This window comes from Erinaceus europaeus, chromosome 7 (assembly GCF_950295315.1).
Source record: "Erinaceus europaeus chromosome 7, mEriEur2.1, whole genome shotgun sequence".
Taxonomy (NCBI): Eukaryota; Metazoa; Chordata; class Mammalia; order Eulipotyphla; family Erinaceidae; genus Erinaceus; species Erinaceus europaeus.
Window position 1 is genome coordinate 9,281,106 of NC_080168.1, and position 24,909 is coordinate 9,306,014.

At 42.3% G+C, this 24,909-nt stretch overlaps 1 protein-coding gene across 3 annotated transcripts in view; it reads left to right on the forward strand.

The window, feature by feature from the left end:
* The window catches only part of RHBDD1 (rhomboid domain containing 1), a 126,175-nt gene that overhangs the window by 38,400 nt on the left and 62,866 nt on the right, over positions 1–24,909 (forward strand). The window contains exons 3-5 of one of the 3 annotated variants that reach the window (XM_060193707.1): positions 4,558–4,646; positions 7,612–7,668; positions 22,691–22,841. In XM_060193707.1, coding sequence (XP_060049690.1) covers positions 4,558–4,646; positions 7,612–7,668; positions 22,691–22,841 — 297 coding nt within the window. The remainder of the gene's footprint in view (positions 1–4,557; positions 4,647–7,611; positions 7,669–22,690; positions 22,842–24,909) is intronic. The other 2 variants (XM_007519248.3, XM_060193708.1) reach the window with 2 other exon arrangements.

Consider the following 24,909-nt stretch of genomic DNA (forward strand, 5'->3'; position numbering starts at 1 on the left):
TAATACCTCTACTTTTAAAAGTTTTCCAGAAGATTGAAGACACCGCAATACTCCCTTCCAGCTTCTATGAAGCCAACATCACTTTGATACCAAAAGCAGACAGGGACACAACCAAAAAAGAAAACTATACACCAATATCTCTGATGAACATAGATGTGAAAATACTGAACAAAATTCTAGCCAACCGGATACAGCAGTGTATTAAAAAGATTGTTCATCATGACCAAGTGGGCTTTATCCTAGGCATGCAAGGTTGGTTTAATATATGTAAATCAATCAGTGTGATCCACCACATCAGCAAAAGCAAGACCAAAAACCACATGTTCATATCAATAGATGCAGAGACAACCTTTGACAAAATACAACATCCAGAACTAAGCCCCCCTACCTATGAACATCTGATCTTTGACAAATGTGCCCAGACTATTAAGTGGGGAAAATGTTTTTTCCAGCAACAAATGTTGCTGGAAAAAATGCGTTGAACCATGCAGAAGAATGAAACTGAACCACTATATTTCACCAAATACAAAAGTAAGTTCCAAGTGGATCAAGGACTTGGATGTTAGACCACAAACTATCAGATACTTAGAGGAAAATATTGACAGAACTCTTTTCCGCATAAATTTTAAAGACATCTTCAGTGAAATGAATCCAATTACAAAGAAGACTACGGCAACCTATGGGACTACATAAAATTAAAAAGCTTCTGCACAGTTAAAGAAACTACTACCCAAACCAAGAGACCTCTCACAGAATGGGAGAAGATCTTTACATGCCATACATCAGACAAGAGGCTAATGACCAAAATATATAAAGAACTTGCAAATCTTAACAAGAAGACAACAAATAACGCCATCCAAAAATGGGGGGAGGACATAGACAGAATATTCACCACAGAAGAGATCCAAAAGGCCAAGAAACACATGAAAAAATGCTCCAAGTCTCTGATTGTCAGAGAAATGCAAATAAAGACAACAATGAGCTGTCACCTCACTCCTGTGAGAATGTCATACATCAGAAAAGGTAACAGCAGCAAATGCTGGAGAGGGTGTAGGGGTCAAAGGAACCCTCTTACACTGTTGATGGGAATGTCAATTGGTCCAACCTCTGTGGAGAACAGTCTAGAGAACTCTCAGAAGGCTAGAAATGGACCTACCCTATGATCCTGCAATTCCTCTCCTGGGGATATATCCTAAGGAACCCAACACATCCATCCAAAAAGATCTGTGTACACATAAGTTCTTGGCAGCACAATTTGTAATAGCCAAAACCTGGAAGCAATCCAGGTGTCCAAAAACAGATTAGTGGCTGAGAAGTCATGGTATATATACATAATGGAATACTAGTCAGCTATAAAAAATGGTGACTTCACCATTTTCAGCAGATCTTGGATGGACCTTGAAAAAATCATGTTAAGTGAAATAAATCAGAAACAGAAGGATGAATATGGGATGATCTCACTCTCAAGCAGAAGTTGAAAAAGAAGATCAGAAAAGAAAACACAAGTAGAACCTGAACTGGAAATGGCATATTGCACCAAAGTAAAAGACTCTGGGGTGAGTGGGTAGGAGGGGAGAATACAGATCCAAGAAGGATGACAGAGGACCTAGTGGGGGTTGTATTGTTATATGGAAAACTGAGAAATGTTATGCATGTACAAACTATTGTCTTTACTGTTGAATGTAAAACATTAATTCCCCAATAAAGAAATTAAAAAAAAAATAGACACCGCAGACAGAAGTGCCCCTCCATCTTTACCTGTGAGGGCCAATGAATCACAAGGACTGAACCTGTCCATGCAGATATCAAGTGGCCATTCACGTACAGTGGAGAGCGAGACTAAGAAAACCTTTGTAAACCTGCAAGTTCTTGACTTCTGAACAGATCCACTTCCCGTCCATCCTTCCTTTTTTGATTATGGACATCCCTGGTCTAATACAAATCCTCTTAATCTTTTTTCTAATGATTCTTTTCTTCATATCCTGATGGTGCCCATGCTTGGTAGGTAAGTCACAGGGTTTCCTGTTACTTGGTGAAACTAGTGCCTTTATATTACTTCCGAGTGTTCTAGAGAAGTCATCCTGGAAGGCTCAAATCATTGATTCAGCACCTCATGAGGAGCTGGGCCATGGCACACCTAATTGAGCGCACATGTTATAATGTGCAAGGACCCAGGTGCAAGCCCCCCCCCCCCCCCGTACCCACAGGCAGGGGCAGAGTTTCATGAGTGGTGAAGTAGTGCTGCAGGTCAGTCTCTCTCTCTCTCTCTCCCCCTCCCCCTTCCCTCTGGATCTCTCTTTCTGTCCAGTATACAATAACTAAATAAAATACTGAAAAACAAACAACAAACCTCCATGTTCTTTGCTAGGTCCAGATCTGTATCTGTATCATGTATTTGTGGGGAAAACCGCAAAGTCACCAGTCACTGTGCCTTTACTGTTCACTCTGGGCTTTTTGGTAATTCTCTCATTGCCCTATGAAGGGTCACTGTCCACAGGTGTGAAAATGTATATTCATTTACTCTCTCTCTCTCTCTGTGTGTATGTGTGTTCTGCTAATTCAGCTTAACAAGTGAATAAGACCGCATTGATACCTTCAGGAAGTTTGTAAAATGACAGACAATCAGATAAAAACACTTTGCTGCCAAGCAAGTGATAGCTGCTGTAATCAAGGCAGAAAAGCATGACTTGGAGGGAAGATTAAGTAGGGGAAGTAGCTACTTGGGGGTGTATTCTATTTTATTTATAATGTGGTATCATGAATTAACCCAGTGTCTTATATGTGTATAGTACTGTTGACTTGCTCCCACAGCCCAGTTTTTATTTTATATTTGGAGGGAGAAAGATAGAAAGAAAGATAGACAGACAGATAAAGAGGGAGGTAGAGGGAGAAAGAGAAAAAAGGAAGAGACCAAATACAGCTCCACCACTCAGTGTTCCTGCCATGCTGTCGGCAGTGCTCCCATGTGGAGGCAGGAATTGAACCCGGTGTCTGGCATGATGAAACATCCACTCTATCTACCAAATCACCTCCTGAATCTCAGGGCCTGAGTCTTCACCACAGAGGTCTTGTTCAGCTTAGTCTTGTGGTGACCTGTGAGTACCTGGGTGGTCTAGTGGTTGGGGCACGGATGGTCTTAGCAACCAATGAAGGTAGAGAGAGACGATGGGCAAAGTTGAGTATTGCAAGGCCTTGGCTATAGTCTAGAACATTCCAGAAGCAGAAAGCAAGCCTTGCCTTTTCCTAGGAATGCAAAAGTAGGCTACATTGGTGAGCAAGAGCTGGGTGGCAAGGAGGACAGCTGGGTAAATTTCTCTTACTTATATGTGTACTCACACAACTTGGAATAGTGCAGCATTTAGCACTGGAGATGCTATATATATATATATTGCCTCCAGGGTTATTGCTGGGGCTCAGTGCCTGTACCATGAATCCACTGCTCCTGGAGGCCATTTCCCCCCCTTTTGTTGCCCTTGTTGTTGTAGCCTTGTTGTGGTTGTTATTGTTGTTGTTGATGTCGCTCATTGTTGGATAGGACAGAGAGAAATGGAGAGATGAGGGGAAGACAGAGAGGGGGAGAGAAAGACCCCTGCAGACCTGCTTCACCGCCTGTGAAGCAACTCCCCTGCAGGTGGGGAGCCAGGGGCTCCAACTGGGATCCTTATGCTGGTCTTTGCACTTTGTGCCACATGTGCTTAACCTGCTGCGCTACCACCCAACCCCCTGGAAATGCATTCTAAGAAGTGTGTCCCCAGGTGATGCAACTGACAGAGTGTAATCACACAGACCTAGATGGCCAGCTCCATACACCTAAGCTCTGTGGGCTAGCCTGTCGGGAGCATCATGATTCATGTAGTCTGCTGGGGACTGAAGCAGTGCCACCTTGCACCTGAGCCATGCCTTGTATTTGCATTCATTTACATGCGACCATCAGTCTTGGGTGCCATTTTAAGAGGTGTAGAACCAGTTTAAGACCTTAAATCATCTTTCAAGCGGAAAGTTTGCATTTTAGTTTCCTTCTGCAGCATGACAGAGTGACCGAGAGAGGCATGGAAGGACACTTTAGGGCAGGCTAGTGGGCGTCTCAGTCCCCTTTAAAGCCTCTCCTGCTTTCTGCTTTACCACTCAGTGGGTGGCATACAAAAGTGCCACTATCTGCTCTGCCGTGAACAGACAGAGACCGTCCCCATAGTGAAAATGGTTTTCATTTGTTTGGTGATAAGAGTCACTGAGAAAAATGGGGAGAGGGTGGATTGGTTATCTTGACAGAATGCTTCTGCTGTTCCAGAATAGCCAGCCTGCTTCTCTTGGTCAAGGAGGGGACTACATTTTGAACTAGTGCTGGTGGTTATTATTCATTGGACTTCTTATTTTTTTTTCCCCCCTCAAGGTAGGAAATGTTCTTTGCACCGGGTTAAATGCTGCTCAGCATAAAAGACATGATGTGGAACAAAGCCTGCAGACTGTGACTAACTGACATGCACAGGGCTAATGGGAAGGCAGAATAGCTAATCAACAACAGAGCAAACACTCACAAAGGGTCCCCTTCTCTCCTAGGACTTCCTTCGCTGGGCATCTGGCTGGAATCCTTGTGGGGCTAATGTATGTTCATGGGCCTCTGAAGAAGATCATGGAAGCATGTTCAGGTACAGAACTGAATACCACTGGCATAACAAGAACTTGGAAGTACATCTTAATTTTAATGGAACAACAGTAATCTTGAGTTTCCTCAGGGTTTAGCTTAGGAATTCCTTAATAGGTCCTTTTGGAATCAAGAGGTAAAACAGCTAGTGCATTGTTTCAAAGAGACTGCAAACCCAGATTTTAAATTTACAGTCTTAGGGGGCAAACAGCAGTATAAGTATAGAACCCCTCAGCCCTCCTTAAGTTCTTTGAAAGTGCAGATAGCAAAAGCAGTTTAAAATAATACATTCTTCTACAACATTCCACAAATGTATGTTTGCATGACAAAGTTAAAAAGGCAAAGAAGGTCTGTACTAAATTATGAGGACAGTATCTGAAAGAACTCGGAATGACCTCTAGGTCCTTGGCCATGGTGACATAAATTCATGCATGGACAGATCAGTCTGTTACTACTTTGAAGCTCAGCTTCTGCTTTTTTAGAAATAATAATAATAAAAAAGTTTTGTTGTTGCTTCCCCCCCCTTCAAATTGATATTCAGTGAAAATACTTTATTTTATTTAGAAACATATGAATATTTTAGACCTCTTAATTTAAAATGCTATCCTAGTTTTGACTTATAAGGGAACTATTTTGCAAACACTTGTTTTATAGACCATCTGAGTTTCAATATTTCATCTTTTATTCATGGGGAATCTTCTGAGACTATTTTACCTTTTCTTGAACCATAAATAATTTGTTTTCACAGTTTGTGCCGATGACTGGTATTCTGGAGAGCCATATAATATTCATGATATTAGAAAGCTTTCCGGGCTCGATGCTGTCACTTTTATTAGAGGGTTGTGTTCACTTTCAGAAGATTTTTACAGACTGTCTTGCTTCTAAGTAGATTCCCATTTTTATACATTTGCTTATTATTGTGGTACCAGCGTTTGGGCTTCAAGGAGACAGAGGAATTGCCACCTACTTTAAATGTCCAGCTGTATTTTATTTCAGATGCAACTTAATTGTGAACATTTGGTGATGAGCTTTGCTGCCCAGTGCTCTCAGTGCTGATAAAGAGAATGAAAGGAATCTCAGGAATTTAAAATGTTGTTTTATTTTTCTACATCTGTCTGAACATTAAGATTAGTAAAGTTTTCTGCAGGTGTATTATGGAATCGACACAAATATTTTGTTTTGAAAGAGGATTGTTTCCATAATCGTATCATTTCCACCCCTCATTTTCTTTCTTAATACCTTGCCTAATTTCTATAGAGATGTACTTTTATATCATTTTGTTTTCTAAATAATAGGGCAGAAGGGTAAATATTCAAAATAAAATCAAACCTTCAGAGCTCTTCACCGGTAGCCTATAACTTCTTCCTTTTCCTCTGGTGAGATTGGAGAAAGGTCTGGAGTGATCTAAGAATCAAGTTGACACCAGTAACCTGCAGCAATAGCTGAGCACCAGAAGAGAACTATCTGGAGCAAGAGGATCAAGTAGGTCCTCTCCAAACACCTCCCTTACTTTAGCACTGCTGAATGGACCTGCTCTTCCGGGGACACAAGTAAAGGCGAAGCCTTGTAGAAAAGATAAGGAACTTAGTTTCCTTAACACCCTTGTGGGGAGCAGACTTACACTGTAGCCAGAACACCTCTGCTTTCACAAGAAATCAAAGCCCAAACTTGGTTCTTTGGGAGGCAAAGATCATCTTAGGTGAACAGAAACCTTTAAAGAGCTTCAGAAAATAGGACTTAGGGCATCATACACATTCTCTTTTCTCTAGGACTGGCCCCAAGCAAAGGAAAACTTACTGGATCTTTTTTCTTCTTCTTCTTCTTCTTCTTCTTCTTCTTCTTCTTCTTCTTCTTCTTCTTCTTCTTCTTCTTCTTCTTCTTCTTTCAGAAAGTGTTTAATGAGTTTGGTCTGTATTATTCCCTAATTGTTGGAAGGATTTCCAATTAAGAGTCTTATGTTAAATTGCACTGGTCATTTTACCCTCCCCCCCACCTTTTTCTTCCTTTTCCTTTCTTTTTTCTTTTCCTTTCTCTTCTTTTCTTCTTCCTTCCTTCCTTCCTTCCTTCCTTCTTTCCTTCCTTCCCTCCTTCCTTCCTTTTTATTTATTTATTATCAGAGCACAAGCTCGTGCTTATAGTGGTACAGGTGATTGAACCTGGGACATAATAGCATTAGGGATGAGCATCTCTTTGCATAACTATTATGCTATCTACCCCTGCCCCCCCCCAAAATTTTAATGTATTTTTAACTTATTTCTATTGTATTGGATAGGACAGAGAAAAATTGAGAGGGCTGAGGGAGATAGAAGGAGAGAGAAATGTAGACACCTGTAGACCTGCTTTACTACTTGTGAAGCTTCCTCCCAGCAGATGGGGAGTGGGGCCTCAAACCTGGGTCCTTGAACATAGTAATGTGTGCTCTTAACCAGATGTGCCACAGCCAAATACACGCCCCCCCCCCAATACACTTACAGACTTGAATTTTACTAATAGAGTAAACACAAAGTGTACTGACACTTAATAGTAATGCTGTGAGGTGAGGGACGTGTTAATTAATTCAGACCTAGTCGATACCTAACAATACATAGGACATCAAATCATTGTGTAAGCCTTCACAGAATAATTTTTTGAAAGATACCTACCAGATGCTTTCACTCATATGTGGAATATAATAGCTAAAGCAAATGAAATTGCAGTAAACACATAGTACCAAAATATTTCTTAGACTTTGTGAAAACTACAAAAGTGCTTTAGGGGTGATGGGGGCATGGAGAAAGAATTATGTGGGTATGAAACTCTACTTCTGTCATTCTATAGGTATATTAATTAATGCTAAACAAGTAATAGTAAAAGTATGTTTAAAGAGATCTAAATATATGGAATGTTTAGATCAAATATATGGAAGCTGTCATACCCAGGGAGAAAATTCTTATGGCTCTAATTAGAATATTTCTTTCCTTTATATTTAGGCATTTTTTCCTTGAATGTTCATTACCCAGGACAGCAATACCACTTTAATAGCTCTGGTAAGTACTTTTTAAAAAAAATATTTTTTTCTGGAGGTCGGGCGGTAGCGCAGTGGGTTAGGTGCACATGGTGCAAAGGGCAAGGACCAGGTAGGGATCCCAGTTTGAGCCCTCGGCTCCCCACCAACAGGGGAGTCGCTTCATAGGTGGTGAAGCAGGTCTGCAGGTGTCTATCTTTTTCTCTCCCTCTCTGTCTTCCCCTCCTCTCTCGATTTCTCTGTCCTATCCAACAACGAACAACAATAATAATAACCACAACAAGGCTAAAACAACAAGGGGAACAAAAGGGGGGAAAATGGCCTCCAGGAGCAGTGGATTCATGGTGCAGGCACTGAGCCCCAGCAATAACCCTGGAAGCAAAAAATATGTATGTTTTTCTTTATATATTATCAGATAGAGACAGAGAGAAATTGAGAGGGGAGGGGAAGCTAGAAAAGGGAGAGAGACTGAAAGACCCCTGCAGCCCTGCTTCACCACTCATGAAACATTCCCCCCTGCAGGTGGGGCCCAGGGGCTTGAACTTGAGTCCTTGCACACTATAATGTGTGCAGTCAACCAGATGCACCACCTCCTGACCCCAGTAATTTTTTTCATTAAAAAATTTAACTCCTAGGAGTCAGGCTGTAGTGCAGCGGGTCTATCTGTAAAAGTCAGCTCAGAATCCCCAGTGATGAATCATTGCAAGGAGGCCAGTTGGGAACCAACGTAACCTAGATCTCAGCTTGGCCAACTTTTCTGCAATGGGCCAGATAGCTAATAGTGCCCTCCCCCACCCCATATGAATTCTGTTGAAATTATTCAAACTGCTAGCACAGCAAAAAAAAAAAAAAGATAATAATGATAATAATAATAAAAAAATTAATCAGCCATTGGCAATTCATAGTCAAATGGGTCTTGCAGTTTTCTAATAAAACTTTATTTGGAAAAAAAAAGACACACAGAGAGAGACTAGGTGGAAACTCATGAATAGTGGAGCAGTACCACAGATGTCTCTCTTTCTCTCTCCCTATTTCTCTCTGTCTCTCACCCTCAAAAAGAAGGAAAAAGGAGAGAAAAGACTTCTGGGAAAAAGAGTCATGCAGGCATGAGCCTCTGCAATAACTGGTGGCAAAAAAAAAGGTGGGGAGAGAGAGAGAGGGAGAGAGAGAGAGAGAGAGAGAGAGAGAGAGAGGATGTCCAGAGAAATTGCTCACTTGGAGCTGAGCTCAGTGGAGGTGTTATGTACCAGCACACTTTGGTGCTATGCTGTTCCTCCCTTTCTGTCTGAAAGTGTGACCCAGACCGGTGGGAATATGCATGAAGAAGACCTTGGTTCCACTGAAGAAAAAAGAAAAGAAGGGAAAGGGGAATGATAAATGAAAGGGGTCCAATTTCAACCACATAATTATAGATAAATATTGAGTCCTAGCTCAAATAATATAATTAAAAATATCACCAGAAATAGTTATAATAGATAGATACATTGTCCATTGACTGATTGCTCTAATAATCAACCATGATAGTACTTTTGCCTTATTTTCCCACAGAATGTTCTCAGCCCCAGCCTGGTTCCTCAGTAGTGCTTTGTGTTTGTGTGTGATCGTGTGTGCAGAATGTCTGAGCAACCACTGTGGGAGGCAGAGGCGAGCTTCAGTCTCAGAAAGTCCATGATCCAATAGTGATATTGTAGATACTGGGTAAATGAAATAGCAGAAACTGATAGGACTTAATTGAGATTAGAAAGTAGAAGGCAGGGCCAGGTGATGGCACACCTGCTTAAGCATGCACATTACAGTGTATAAAGACCCAGGTTCAAGTCCCTGGTCCTTAGCTGCAGGAGGAAAGCTTCATGAAGCAAGGCTGCAGGTACACCTCTGTCTCTCTCCCTCTCTCTCTCCCTCATCTCAATTTCTCTGTCCAATAATAAATAAATTAAAATATTTTAAAAAAAGAAAACAGAAAGCAGAACCATGGAATGAATGGCTGGACATAGAGTGGAATAACTAGTAATGGTATTTGTTGATTTTTTATTATAACCCCTGGTCACCCCCTAGGCCCCATCCCCAACATTTGTGCTGCCGTTTCTGATTTCATCAGACCACCATATTTTACTTTACCTTTACTTTGAACTTTTGATTACTTTGAACTCCATATAAACGTAATCATTTACCAAGTACTCTTTTATATCTGACTTCTTTCATTCAACCCAATTAAGTGTAGCCATATATAATTCATTAAATTTACAGACATCATTTAGACTTGTTTTGATTTAGAAGTTTAGTATCTTTATGCCTGAATATTTTGAATATTGTAAAATCCTCCCCTCCCGCCTTCCCTCCCCTTGCCAAGCATCAAACCTTAAATCCCCAGACATGCAAAGCATGCCCTCTACCATTGAGCTCCACCCCCAGCCATGAACATTTCTTGATGATTGGTTTGATCTTTCTGGGACCTGTCTGTTGTTAAAATTCGGAGGCTCTTGCCAGCCGAGTTAGCTTCGCAGTGGTGAACAGAGACACGGAGACAATGGCTGGGCAGGGAAGCTGTATTTCTTTATTCAGGAACAACGATTCACAAACTAAGACAAACTAATCACCAAACAGAACTCTGCTGTCTCTTTGCGGCGGCACAAACACTCTCTCTTACTCTTGAACTCAGGAACTCTCCAACTCTGGAACTCTGGAACTCTCGTACTGGGGAACCCTCTGAAACTCTTCCACTGTGGGACTCTCTCTTACTCTGTAACTCTGAAACTCTCGAACTCAGGAACTCAGGAACTCTCGGACTCAGGAACCCTCTCTCGGGGTTCCTTGGGGCGGGGCCAAGCAGGCCCGCGAAATTAAGAGGACTGATCCAATTCTCTTGGCGGGGGAGGGCTAGAACAAACCAATGTAAAGCATACGACAATTCCCCCTTTTCTTTTTAACTAAATGACTATAGTATCAAGGGTGTGGGGTGAACAGAAACATATATAACAAAAACCAGCATGTTGCCAAGGGAAGGCCTGAGGGGGCCATATCTGGAAAAAAAAACATTTCTTGCCTCTGGGGGGGCCACTTGCCTCGACGGGCAATTGCATGGGGGCGGGGAACGGCCTAGAGTCCCACAGGCAGCTGGCTACAACTTACTTACTATGAAACAAAACTTGTTATTAGCATATCTACTGCACGATCCAACATTTCTAATAGAGAAGGAATTTGAGACTTTAACATATCAACAACATCTTTTAACCTTTTGTTACACCCATTCAAGATGGAGACACACCCTAGATGTGGGCCGGAGAGGAAACCTCAGGCATGAGAATAATTAGCATAGCCATTGTGCGATCTACCATTTCTAATAGAGAAGGTAATGGAGAGTTTTACATATCAACAAGTCTATTTAACCTTTTGGTTAGACTAACTTAGTTAAAATATATTGATTGTTAACTAATTTTTACCTTAGACTTTAAATGTAAGTTAATTTTATCTTTATGAGAATTACATTGAAAACCTTTTTCATTTAACTTTGACTAGTAAGAATTTAGCCTTAAAGCTACTGTTTACCAAACTTTAAACATACACATAAACATGGTCATTAATACACAAGGAGAGAAACCTTTGTTACGAATACATGTCATTTTAAACACGAATTTAAATCTGTACTGTCTTAGTGGTTGGGGGGGTCACCATTCGGAGGTGGCTTCCCGCACAGCTCCATTCCCGAGCAGCTCCACTTCTAGGAATTGCAGGTTGCCATCTCTGCACAAATCTCTGCGTACTCCAGCTTGTCTGCCTTCAGACCGGACCGGCGGCTGGAGATCTCGTGTGCCCAGTTTCGGCAGGGAGCCCGGGGGTCCGGGAGGCCCGGGATGGCTCCAGAATTTATAGAAAGAGGGCAGGCAGGCCATCTTTGTAGAAGGCTTGGGCCTAGGTGCCCAGGGGTGGTGGCCATGATAGGCCGCCGCGGCCCTGCCCCATGGCCCTGCCATGTCTGCTGCCCTGCTCGCAGTGGCCGAGCAGCGTGGAGGGATCACGCATCCAGTGCCCTGCACCACGCGGTGGAGAGCCGGCTCCTGTGGGCTGGCCTCGGGCTCTTGCGTGTTGGCCTCGGGCTCCAGGGGCTCTTGTGTACTGGTGTAGGCCTCTTGCGGGCTGCGGGGCTGCGGGCGCGGTGTGAAGGGTTGTCTGGGCGCAGCCGGCTGGCTGGCTGTTTAACCAGGTGGAAACGGCAGCTCCGCGCCTCGCCTCCCTCCCGCTGGCTCTTCCCGCTGGCTGTTCTGAGTTCACCCGAGCGAGTGGAAACCACAGAGTGGTCCAGAGATAAATGTTCCAGAAACAGCAAAACAGTCTCGTGAAGAAAGAGCAGAGGCCCTTGGAGATCTCTTCACAAGCAGAAGAGAAGGCCATAGTGCATAGGTAGCCAAATTGTCTTTACTTATCTGAGAGATGCGCAGGTCAGGTCCATGTGGGCGCCATTTGTTGTTAAAATTTCGGAAGGCTCTTGCCGGGCGGGTCTAGCTTTACGGGCGGGTAACAGAGACGCAGAGACAACGGCTGGGCAGGGAAGCTGTATTTCTTTATTCAGGAACAACGATTCATAAACTAAGACAAACTAATCACCAAACAGAACTCTGCTGTCTCTTTGCGGCGGCACAAGCACTCTCTCTCTTACTCTCGAACTCAGGAACTCTCCAACTCTCGTACTGGGGAACCCTCTGAAACTCTTCCACTGTGGAACTCTCTCTTACTCTGTAACTCTCAAACTCTCGAACTCAGGAACTCAGGAACTCTCGGACCCAGGAACCCTCTGAAAACTCTGGCGCTCTGGAACTCTGGAACTCAGGAACCCTCCAACTCTGGCACTCTCGAACTCAGGAACTCAGGAACCCTCCAACTCTGGCACTCTCGAACTCAGGAACTCAGGAACTCTCGGACTCAGGAACCCTCTCTCGGGGTTCCTTGGGGCGGGGCCAAGCAGGCCCGCGAAATTAAGAGGACTGATCCAATTCTCTTGGCGGGGGAGGGCTAGAACAAACCAATGTAAAGCATACGATACCTGTCTTTATATTTTTCAGGGTGGATCTAAGTAATATTTATTTCTGGGTGCATTCTGCTTTGCTACTGAGGTATTGCTTTTTTAGAATCTCTCACAAATACCTTTTATTCAGCAAGGACTTTCTGCTTTGTCTGGTTGGAACAGAAAGGTCTTCCATCCATGCCTGAGCTCTGGGGATTTCTCAGCTTATAACACACACAGGATTTTACCTTCACACACAGCTTAATATGCAGAAAACGTCTTCAAGGGACCCTGTGCAGGTGTCTGGAGACTTTTTTCCCCCTTATTTCATTATTATTATTATTATTATTATTTTAATTTAAGAAAGGATTAATTAACAAAACCATAGGGTAGGAGGGGTACAATTCCATACAATTCCCACCACCCAATCTCCATTTCCCACCCCCTCCCCTGATAGCTTTCCCATTCTCCATCCCTCTGGGAGCATGGACCCAGGGTCATTGTGGGTTGCAGAAGGTAGAAGGTCTGGCTTCTGTAATTGCTTCCCCGCTGAACATGGGCGTTGACTGGTCGATCCATACTCCCAGTCTGCCTCTCTCTTTCCCTAGTAGGGTGGGTCTCTGGGGAAGCGGAGCTCCAGGACATATTGGTGGGGTCTTCAGTCTAGGGAAGCCTGGTTGTCATCCTGATGACATCTGAAACCTGGTGACTGAAAAGAGAGTTAACATACAAAGCCAAACAAATTGTTGAGCAATCATGGACCCAAAGCTTGGAATAGTGGAGAGGAAGTGTTAGGGAGGTACTCACTGCAAACTAGTGTACTTCTGCTTTCAGGTATATATTTTGCAGTAGTTTATGGATACGTGTGAACATATGCTCTCTCTCACAGAAACTGGTGTATATCTAGGTTTTGGGACTTTGTTAGAAAGTGAACCACCTGAGATGAAATTAGAGTATACTATGAAAGGAAAGGTCTCACCCGAGTAATGAAGTTGAAGGGTTGTCATTCCACACGTGAAGTCTCTGGACACAGTATGAAGTGAAGCATGTTGAGGTGGCAATCATTGTGTTGGTTAGATTGTGATCGGCAGATGCAATATTATTTGATATGGATTGGGAGAGGCATACGGGAAAGTGGGCCCTATCCAAGGGTTCCAGGACTGGGGGAAGTAGAGGCTGTATAGTGGAGATGTGAGGTTCCTGCTGTCTTAGGGTTCAAAAAGACAATCGATAGTTAATGTTATCATCACATTGTTTGGTAATTGGGTTAACTTTGAAAAGTCCTTTTGTTAGGGTTTGCTGTACAGTACCCAGTATCTTGTATATAGCTGTGCTATTGGTTGCTTCTGATCTACTTGGTCTAGGTGTTTGAGAGAGTCTGCATATCAATTACACAGACTATATATTGAAAAGATTCAGTTTGTGTTTTGAAAAACTTTGAGACATACAATTAATTTTCCCCCTCTCGTATTAATTAACTAGTGATTTATATGACTGCATTTTACTAGGAGTGTACATAAACACCATTCCCACCACCAAAAGACTGTGACCCATCCCTCCCACCCACTCCCACCCCCCACTGGCCCAGGGAGCGGCATGTCTACCCCTCACCACAGGGTTTTTACTTTGGTGCCCTACTTACAATTTGGTCAGGTCCTGCTTTTAGTTTCCCTTTCAGATCTTCTTACTCAACTTCTGTTGATGAGTGGGATGATCCCATACTCATCTTTATCTTTCTGACTTAGCTCACTTAACATAATTCCTTCTAGCTCTGTCCAAGATGGGTCAGCGAAGGTGAGTTCATTGTTCTTGATAGCTGCATAGTATTCCATTGTGTATATATACCACAGCTTTCTCAGCCACTCATCTGGTGTTGGGCACCTGGGTTGCTTCCAGGTTTTAGCTATTATGAATTGTGCTGCTATGAACATAGGAGTACATACGTCTTTTTGGCTGGGTGTTATGGAGTCCTTGGGGTATAACCCCAGGAGAGGAATTACTGGATCATATGGAAGGTCCATGTCTAGCCTTCTGAGGGTTTTCCAGACTGGTCTTCACAGAGGCTGTACCAATTTACATTCCCACCAGCAATGTAAAAGGGTTCCTCTGTCCCCACAACCTCTCCAGCATTTGTTGCTGCTGTCCTTTTTGATGTATGCCATTCTTACAGGAGTGAGGTGGTATCTTAGTGTTGTCTTAATTTGCATTTCTCTGACAATCAGTGACCTAGAGCAGTTTTTCATATATTTGTTAGCCTTTTGGATCTGTCTGGAGACTTTTCTATGCAGACAGCTTTCTCTGCTTTTCTTTGCCCTGCACATTCCAGATCCATTCTGCTCGCTCTATCTACTTGTGTCTCCCCCAGTCTGGAAAGATACTCCCAGGCTTTTGGTCTTAATTTCCCTTCTCTCAAGGTCCTGGATGTTATTATATTGTAGTGCACATTATATAGTCTCTAAAAATATTTGTTTCATGTATTTTCCAGGCTTGTACCTTTTATGGCTGGAAGGGTAGTTCTGCCCCAGTTGCTCCTTCCTGGCAGAAGTGGGAACCCCACTCAGCAGAATTAGCACCTTGCTTTCTATGTTTGGGAGGGGTAGAGCTGTCTTCCCAGGCACTTAGCTGGAGGAAGTCGGTAAATGAGTCGGAATCAATGAGTAGAAGTTAAGGAGAGCAGTGGGAGGAAAGGACTTTGCAGGCCTTTATTAAAAGGTCTGGTTGGGGATTACCCAGAATGTGCTGGAATGACACTGAAGGATTTAATCTGTAGAATGATACTATTAGAGTTATATTCCAGCTATGCTTTTAATGTAGTTCCATAGGTTTGGGTCATGGTGATCAATCTTGACTGCATATAGGAATCTCTTGAAGGGTTTTTACTGTATATCCGTGCCTTGAATTCACTCCAGGACAATTGAATAAGAATGGGGATAGGGGGCTGGGCTGTAGGGCAGCGGGTTAAGCGCACATGATGTGAAGCACAAGGACTGGAATAAGGCTCCCGGTTCAAGCCCCCGGCTCCCCACCTGCAGGACGGTCACCTCACAGGCAGTCTGCAAGTGTCTGTCATTCTCTCCCCCTCTCTATCTTCCCCTCCTCTCTCCATTTCTCTCTGTCAAAAATAATGAAAAAGAATGGGAATAAAGACAGGGGCTTTCTCTTTCTCTTTCTTCCTTTTAAGTTTCTTTAAAACATTTTAAAAATTACCTTTATTGATTTATTGGATAATTACTTTTATTGATTTATTTTTCTGGCTAGAAATTGAGAGGAGAGGGATGATAGAGAAGGAGACAAAGAGACACCTGCAACACTGCTTCACCACTCCCAGAGCTTTCCCTCTGCAGGTGGGGACTGGGGGTTCAAACTTGGGTCCTTGTGTATTGTAATGTGCACTCAGCCAGATGTACCACCATAACCCCTCCTCTTTCCCCCACTCCCTCCCTTTTCCTTCCTTCCTTTTCTTCCTTCCTTTTCTTTCTTTCTTTCTTTCTTTCTTTCTTTCTTTCTTTCTTTCTTTCTTTCTTCTATTCAGAAAGCTTCCCAGGTACTGTAGTGGGATCAGAAACAACATTATGTGTTTAGATAATTGTGATTACTCTGGCTTGGGGACTACAAAGTATAAACTGTAGTTGTAGCAAGAAGAGTTGTAACAACTAAGACTCTCTTCTGTACTGATTGGAATGCTTGATACTGCAGAGGAGTAGTTTTGGATAATGCCAGTTCACCCTTACTGATCATGGATTCCAATATAGAGAGGAGAAGTGATGACTGTTTATCAACAAAGCTGATTAGCATGCTTATTGGGAAGAGCACTGGATGTTTTTGGCTGATGACTGATGGCTCTGGAGATCTATTGCAGGGACTTAAAAGGAGAGACTTCATTGACTCTCCCACTGTGATACATGCCTACCTGTTGACTTTATTCCATCTACCAGACAGGAAGCAGGAAGCATGATCTCTTTGAAATTGCTAGAATTGGAAGACTCATTTCTGGGTTCATTTTTAGATTCCCCTAAAGAAGCTTCAGCTTCCCTCTGGACAAAGAGAATAATAAGAACATATTTCTGCACATACCTGGTTTCATCAGTCATAGATGATCTAATCCTGACACCTTGTGTGACTGCTGGAAGATTGAGGTTTCCAGTGTTAGATAATTTGACTGATGCCATGCCGGTAGTTAGCAAGAGAACTAAGACTGAAGTGGAAGTCATAGGTTGCTAGCCTCTGCCTCGGTTAATGGACAGGGATCTGAGACAAGTCTTTAATTGATTTAACCTTATAGAATAGGGCAAATTCCCTAATTTTTCCTTCCTGCTTGCTTTTTTGTCTTCCTTTCTCTCTCTCTCTCTCATCTTTTTTTTGCACTTACTGAAATAGGAGAGAAAGGGGGGAACTTTCTGTATGCTCCTTCATACAGGGCATAAGCACGGCAGACACAGACTAAAGAATTAAAGACAAAAATAAAAGCCCTCTTTACTTTTTTTTTTTTTTACTCAGCCTCTGTATAATTACCATATTTATGTTCCTTCCTCTGAGTGATTGGGTTTCTTCAAAGGCAGAGCTACATAAGGCCAGGTGGCCGTGCTAATGGTCATCTAGGGAACTTTTATGAAAGCATATGTGTCTCTTACAAGTAATGATTTATTCGTGATATGGCTGTCCTGGGCTGGAAAAGTCTTTATAGGTCAAAGAACCTCATGAATGTTTCAAAAGCTGTTACCAATTTTTCTAATCTTAGTGGTGTTTCTTGATCTCTTTTGCCATGAAATCCTGGTATGTATATAGGGAACAGATGGAGTAGTTAATAGAATAATGATAGCCAGAGTTTCTTTTATTGTAGAGCCAAAGTATATAGCTACAAAAGAATATTAAACTAGTACTCATTGCAAGATATAATTTATGCTTATTTATCTTAAGTGTTTGATTGGTAGGTTTCTCCTGTTCTGTTTATTGTGAAGATTGAGAAATATCAGACTGGGCCAGCAGAAAAACCATATGAAATGTCAAGCCCTAGGAGGACTGTCCTCATTCTAATAGATATTGATGGGATTTGGGGTCCTGCTGATGATTTATGACTGATGATAGAGACCATTAACCACACTAGTCTTTTTTTGACTTAAGGCACTAAAACTTTTCCTTTCTCTCTCCCCACATTTCATCCGACAAGTACCAAATTAGGTTTTATAATATTCAGATGTTTAGACATGCACACTTCATTTCAGTAAGACATCACAGAGTTGTTTTTTAAAAATAAATAACATGAAACATGTTTTATATATCCAGAAGTGCTGCCTCAAATCACAGCTAATGTACCCGGCAATAAAAAATACAAATGTGAGTGATCTCTCGAATAGACACAGTCTTTCTGAAGAGATGGGAGTTTGTAGAGCTTTGGGATTATTTTGGATTTTGAATTAGCTGTACATTTCTAGAGCAGGCAGGTAGAAAGACTTAGAGCTCTAAATCATCCTATAAAAAATGACTTCCCCCGGAGGGTTGAACATTGTAATGAACTATATGGGAGAGTGCCCAATATGCTTTTTGTGTTGCAGTAAAATAATTGGCACTCTTAGGGAACTGGGCAGCAGTCTCTCTGGTCAGGGACTGCTGAATCTTCCCATGGTACTCAGTGACTTGTCCATAAATATTCGATTATGTTTTGGAATGACTATTCCTCTCTTCTGTTCTTTGTGACGTATACACGTTGATTGTCTTTTGCCTATATGGCCTTAAGTGACAGGTTTGTTTTGTTTTTGGTGAGATGTATCAAAGGTAAGAGTTGTATCAGTTTCATATTCTCCATCATGCTCAAGATATATAATATATACTGGTTGGTATTGCCAGCACAGTGATAGGGGATGACTTTTTCAATAGTTCTAGTGAGTAGATACTGATTTGAGGAAGGATGTCCATACTTAACTGCGTCTAATCCTGCTTCAGACTACTATGAGAATTTGGGAAATTTTCTGATATCTTCCTGTTTTAAGTACCATACTGTCAATACTCTGTTACAGAAAACATGAAAGAATATTAAAGGTGGGTTGTTGAAAGTATTTAATAAAACTCCCCTGCTATTTGCTGTATTAGAAACAGAACTTGTCAGAATCAATTGCCCAAGTCATCCAGAATTTTACTTAGTGTTTATTTAAATCTCTCCTTTTTGTGACTTTCAAAGTCATTCAGTAAAATAGTACCAAGATAAAAGAGCATGTTCATCAGTAACCACGGGCAAATAGTTTTCTGAAGAAGAAGTACAGATGGCCAGTGAGCACATAAAAAGATGCCCAATGTCATTAGTCACCAAAACCAAAGTGAATTTCACTCCATACCTACTAGGAAGTCTACAATTTTTTTTTTTAAAGTATAGGTGAAGAGATGGGGAAATCTGAACCAATATGTGTTGCTTGTGACTGTAAAGTGCTATACCCTCTGTAGAAAACAGTTCAGCAGTTCCTCAAATGTTTAGACATAGAATTATCATATGACCCAGCAACTCCATCATAATGTATAAAGTGTTAGATCCATAGTTGGTTGGCTGTGTAAAGAAATGAGGTACTGACTCCTGCTACAACAGAGAAGAAGGCTTAGAAACATAATAGTAAATAAAATTAGCCAACCACAAAATACCATATAGTGTATGATTCCATTTTTTTTATTTATTAGTGATTTAATAATGATTGACAAGATAGTGGGATAATTCTCACCACTACAATTCCATATTTTATCCCCTCCATTGGAAGCTTCCTTATTCTTTGTCTCTCTGGGAGCCTGGAACCAAGATCTTTATGGGGTGATTCCATTTTTATAACATTCCGGAATAGGCATTGCCATAAAGCTAAAAAACAGGTTTTTTTTTTTTTAATTATTTGAAGATGGAAGGGATGGGAGTGACAATTAATGGGAACAGGTTTCTTTTTGTAACAATGAAAATGTCCTCAAGTTGATTGTTGTGGTGATGAAATGCTCTGAATGTACTAGAAGCCACTGAGTCATAAGAGTCTTTAAAAAGATAAATAATATTTTGCTAGCTATAGCTAAGTAAAACCACCACAGAAACACACCTGATGGGCAGAGTTGCTTTATTTTTTAAAAAATGCTTTATTGTTTAGTTGGTTTTATGAAAGAGTTTGTGAAATAGACACCAGAGCATCCCTCAGCTGTGGCCCTATAGTGGTGGTAGTGCTGGGCATTGAACTTGTGGCTTTGGAGTCTCAAGCATATAAGTCCTGTGCTGTTTGTTTGTTTATTTATTTATTTATTTATTTATATTAATAAAATGGAAACACTGACAAAGACCATAGGATAAGAGGTGTACAACTCCACACAATTCCCACCACCAGAACTCCGTATCGCATCCCCTCCCCTGATAGCTTTCCTATTCTTTAACCGTCTGGGAGTATGGACCCAGGGTCATTATGGGATGCAGAAAGTGGAAGGTCTGGCTTCTGTAATTACTTCCCTGCTGAACATGGGCATTGACAGGTCACTCCCAGCCTCTCTCTCTCTCTCTCTTTCTCTCTGTCTCCCTAGTGGGGTGAGGCTCTAGGGAAGTGGGGTTCCAGGACACATTGGTGGGATCCTCTGCCCAGGGAAGTCTGGTTGGCTTCATGTTAGAATCTGATGGCTGAAAGAAGAGTTAACATATAAAGCCAAACAAATTGTTGACTAATCATAAACCTAGAGGCTGGAATAGTCCAGATGAAGAGTTGGGGGGGGGGGTCTTCCATTTTGTAGATAGTTAGTAGGCCTATTTTAGTTATATTCCAAAGGGCTCATGACTATACTAGTTTATGGGCCCCAGATCAGATCAAATCAGTGGGGTTTATAGTCAACAATATTTATACACCTTTCCCATATCTGGGAGCTACTCTCTTCCCTGACCTAACTTTCTGGTCCTTTTTTCCAGCCAGGACATCATCTCCCCAGACAATAACTTGCAGCTCCCTGCATATCAAATGTCAGGCTCAGAAAAAAAACTTAGAAAAAAAAAAAGTCCTGAGCTCTTACATGTTGAACTGTCTCCCTAGCCTGACACAAATACCTTACAATATGTATCTGTATATGCATAATTATACTAGGTGGCCAACTAAAACTTGGCTTAGTGTGTCTTACTGTTGCTTCATTATTTACATGAGAATAAAAACTTACACAGTGCCTGAGAATTTAAGAGAAATGTTCAGACTGTTTCCCTCATGTCTTTTATACCAGAGAAACATTTTATTAATAGCAAATATGGGAATAGATTTTTGAAATAGTCTATGATCAATCACCAACATTTTTTGGATATGAAATCAGTTAACTTATGGCCCTGCCCTCTGTGATGTTCTTTTGGGGACTTGATTGTATGTGTGGGGAGATATTTTTATAGTCTTATACAACAAAAAGCTTCAACTCAGACCTATATGCTGTTTGGAAAGAGGGGAACGTATAATAGAAGACTTGTAGCGAATGGCAGGAATTCCATCAACAACACAGAGCACATTACATAGACATTTGAAGTTTCATCTTCAGAGGCTATGGTAATTGACGGAAAGAAGAAAGAAAATTACATAGGCTATTACTTCCCTTTCTCATTACGCCAGAATTAGATTGGTAATCTTCTGTAAAAAATATCTCTTCCAAACAAATTCTATAAAAGTAGGCAATTAAGGAAAATGTAAGACATTAACTCGAAATGAATTGAAAAGATTGATGGGAATACCTTGCAAATGTGAACTTTGCTCTGCAGTTGACCTTTCTGAATGAACCATCTGGCTTTCACACTTTGATACTTTGTTTAATGGCCAGATTGTCTCTTCCCCTTTTATCAACCACATTCTCCAAAGTACTACTGGTGGAAGTGAGGATTTCTGGTCTAGGATTATAATTACAGAGACATGGATTTATCTAGTGGTTACCATCCAAAGATCATTCCCAGCACAGAAATCCTGCAGCATTATTTCTCACACGTTGCCCTGCCTTCTATGGCAGAGAATTAGTGGACATACAGGCCTTCTCAAATATCATTTCCACCACTTTAACCTTGACTCCAGCCTGGACTTCACTGACAATATTGCACATATTAAATAGCTGGAAGAACAGAGTCCTATTGTCCCCTTTCTCCTATCACTTCCTGCCTTCAGTGCTACTATCTTCTTCCTCTTCAGCATCTAAGGCCTCACTGGTATCAGGCCTCATGCTGGACACTGTCTAGGATATGAAAATCATTGACCACCTTCAACGTATTTTGAGAGGTTGCAATTCTCCTTTCCCAAAAGCTTGGTAGTCTTTCTCTCTCTCTCTCTCTCTCTCTTTCACTCTACAAAGTAGATATTATGGAGCAGAAACTGTGAAAACAGCTTATTAAGAAGTAGAAGTGAGTGAAGGAGGTAGTTTACTCCCAGAAGGCCTGTGGGGAGCAGGGAGAGACTGAAGGGAGGTATGACAAGCTCTCAATTTTTTCAGGGCCTGTTTGTGATACCCATCGTTGTTTGTAATTGGTCAGTTTGTGTCTGTTGTGGCTACCTTGTCTCTTTTGATTTGCTGGTCTGGCTCAAGTAATGGAGGTGGGGAGGGGGTGGCTAGAACTTCTGCCTGTATGTGGCAATGCATGGCTGTCCCTTGGGTGGTCTTGCCTTGTGGTCTGTCATCACTGGTCACAGGCTCTCAAGTGACAAGTGACGAGTGCACATCACCTTAAATTATCTCTTCATTCCTGGCTCCTGCCACCCCAGATGCTGATCTCTGCTGTCCCCTTTTTCTTTCATCCAAACAAATAAAAAATAAAATAAAATTTATGACCATAGAGACATAGCATGGTGTTTTAGGCCTGAAGTAATGGAGGTTCCAGGTGTAATCCTCAGCACCACCAAAAGCTACCACTGAGTAGTGCTCTGGTAAGGAAAAAATAATAATAATAAAATGGAATTTATTGTCTTTATTTTGAGGACTTAATATTTTTAAAATAAGGGATATAAATCATTTTGTTTTTGCTGACAAAACAAAGAGTCTTAAAAGGTCAGTTGTTGATGCCTCCCTCCTGTCACTTGCTCTGTTGCGCCTCTAGGCTACGCTGGATATCAGGACTATTACCCTAATGGCGGGCCCACATACCATGAAGACGTGCCCAGGAACTATGATGCCTACACTGCAGGGCTGAGTGAGGAGGAGCAGCTGGAGAGGGCGCTGCGAGCCAGCCTGCACGACCGAGGTAAGAAGTGGGCATCCTTTGCTCATTTTAAAGCATGCCACGTGAGGCAAGAGGGCCCGAGAAAGGGCTATTTGTGGCTAACGCAACTTTAAATAGTCTTTGTGCAGGGTCTATAGCTGGAAAAATATGTGCAGGTTGTGATTACAAAGAACGGGGTGTGATGCCCCACTCCCAGCCACCTGAGCTGACAGGTGCCAGACTGTGTATTGTGAACAGTCTTTTTATAGGCCGGCTGCACTCTGTGACTGGAAATTAAAGTCAGGACACTTTGGGTGATGATTTCTCAGGTGAGTGAATAAAAGTGGCTGACGCTGGAATTCATATCTGTCAAGGAGGCTCTACGGAGCTGTGTGTCAGAGTGTTGCCTTAAAAAGTTTCCGTAAGCTGAGGAGACAGCACAGTGGTTATGCGAGAGACTTTCATGTCCCCAGCACTACCATGAACCAGAACTGAGCACTACTCTAGGCTTTCTGTCTCCATCTTTCTTTCTCATTTAAATAAATAAAATATTTTTTAAAAAGTCTCTCTACATCACGTGGACAGTTTGGTAAGAGTCCAATTCACACTCAAGGTTCTGCCCACCAGACTTAAGAAATGATTTTTCTGGAGCCAGAACCTAGGAATATGAGTTTCTAACTGACTCTCAAGAAAATTCTGTTGGGGACCTGGTGATGGAGCAACTGGTAAACCCACGTTACCATATGTGAAGACCTAGGCTCCAGCTCCCATCCCTCCCTGCAGGGGCAAGGATCATGAGTAGGGAGTAGTGCTGCAGGTGTCTGTCTCTTTCTCTGCCCTCTTCCTGGTTTTCTTTTTTTTTTCTAATCTTCTTCTTCTTTTTAAATTTCTTTATTGGGGGATTAATGTTTACCTCTTCCTATTTTTCTCTATGATAATTAAAAAAATAATAAAAGGCTTTAAAGAAAGAAAATTCTCTCACAAACTGTTATGTGAAGCCCACTGTGGCTACTCAGGCTTGGTCTATGAGCTCCTGTACCGCTCCAAGTCATTTGTCCATTCCGGAAGCATTAATTAAGGTCTCACCACGTGTCCCAGACTGTGTCAGATATACAGAAAAAAGTAAGCGGTGGGATCTGCCTTCTGAATGTTCACAGTCTCTGTGCTTGGCCTGCCTAGGACTGAAGTGCTCTGGTAGCTATAATGCAGGTGCTTGACAGCCTGAGGCTAAGGGTCCAGGCAGAGTGAAAAATGGGCTTTTCCCAACTGAAGCTACAGAGCTTCTCAGGAGAGGGGGCATTGGCTTCAGGAACGTGTGGAGTTGGCAGAGATGACAAAGGCCCTTCCAAGCAGGAGTTGATAGCCACACAGATACACAAGGGAGTATGCTCGGAACAGAGCATGAAGAGTGAAGGGGCCGGATGATAGTGCACCTGGTTGAGCACACATGTTACAAAGCACAAAGACTCGGGTTCAAGCCCCCGGTCTCCACCTGTAGGGGGAAAGCTTTGCGAGTGGTGAAGCAGTGCTGCAGGTGTCTCTCTGTCACTCTTCCTCTCTATCTCCCCCTTCCCTTTCAATATCTAACTGTCTCTATCCAAGAAATAAATAAAGATAATTAAAAAAACATTTAAAAAGAGTGGGAGGTGAGGTTGGAGGTGGATCACAGAGGTCGTAGCATTAAATAGATCAATTCCTAATGGGTCTGAGATGTGTAACTCTTGCCATTTCCAGCTGTAGGGAGTGCAGTCTTTGCATCCGTGGTGTGAGTGGAGGTGGGAGGGACAGCAAGAAGGGAGGCAAGTGGGGAAGGGTTTGCAGGAGTGTGGACAAAGACCTCGAAGCCCAGTGAGGAAAGCACCAGGGGAAGTGAGGAAGGAGCGAGGAAGTGGCATTTCACAGCCGGGGAGTGTCAGAACCCTGGTGAATTAGCCACCTCGTACTCTGTCAAGTACTGTATGACACGCACGGCTTAAAATATCACATTTCAGGAGTAGGGCGGTAGCATAGTGGGTAAAGCGCACGTAGCACAAAGTGCAAGGACTGGCCTAAGGATGCCAGTTCGAGCCCCTAGCTCCCCACCTGCAGGGGAGTTGCTTCACAAGCAGTGAAGCAGG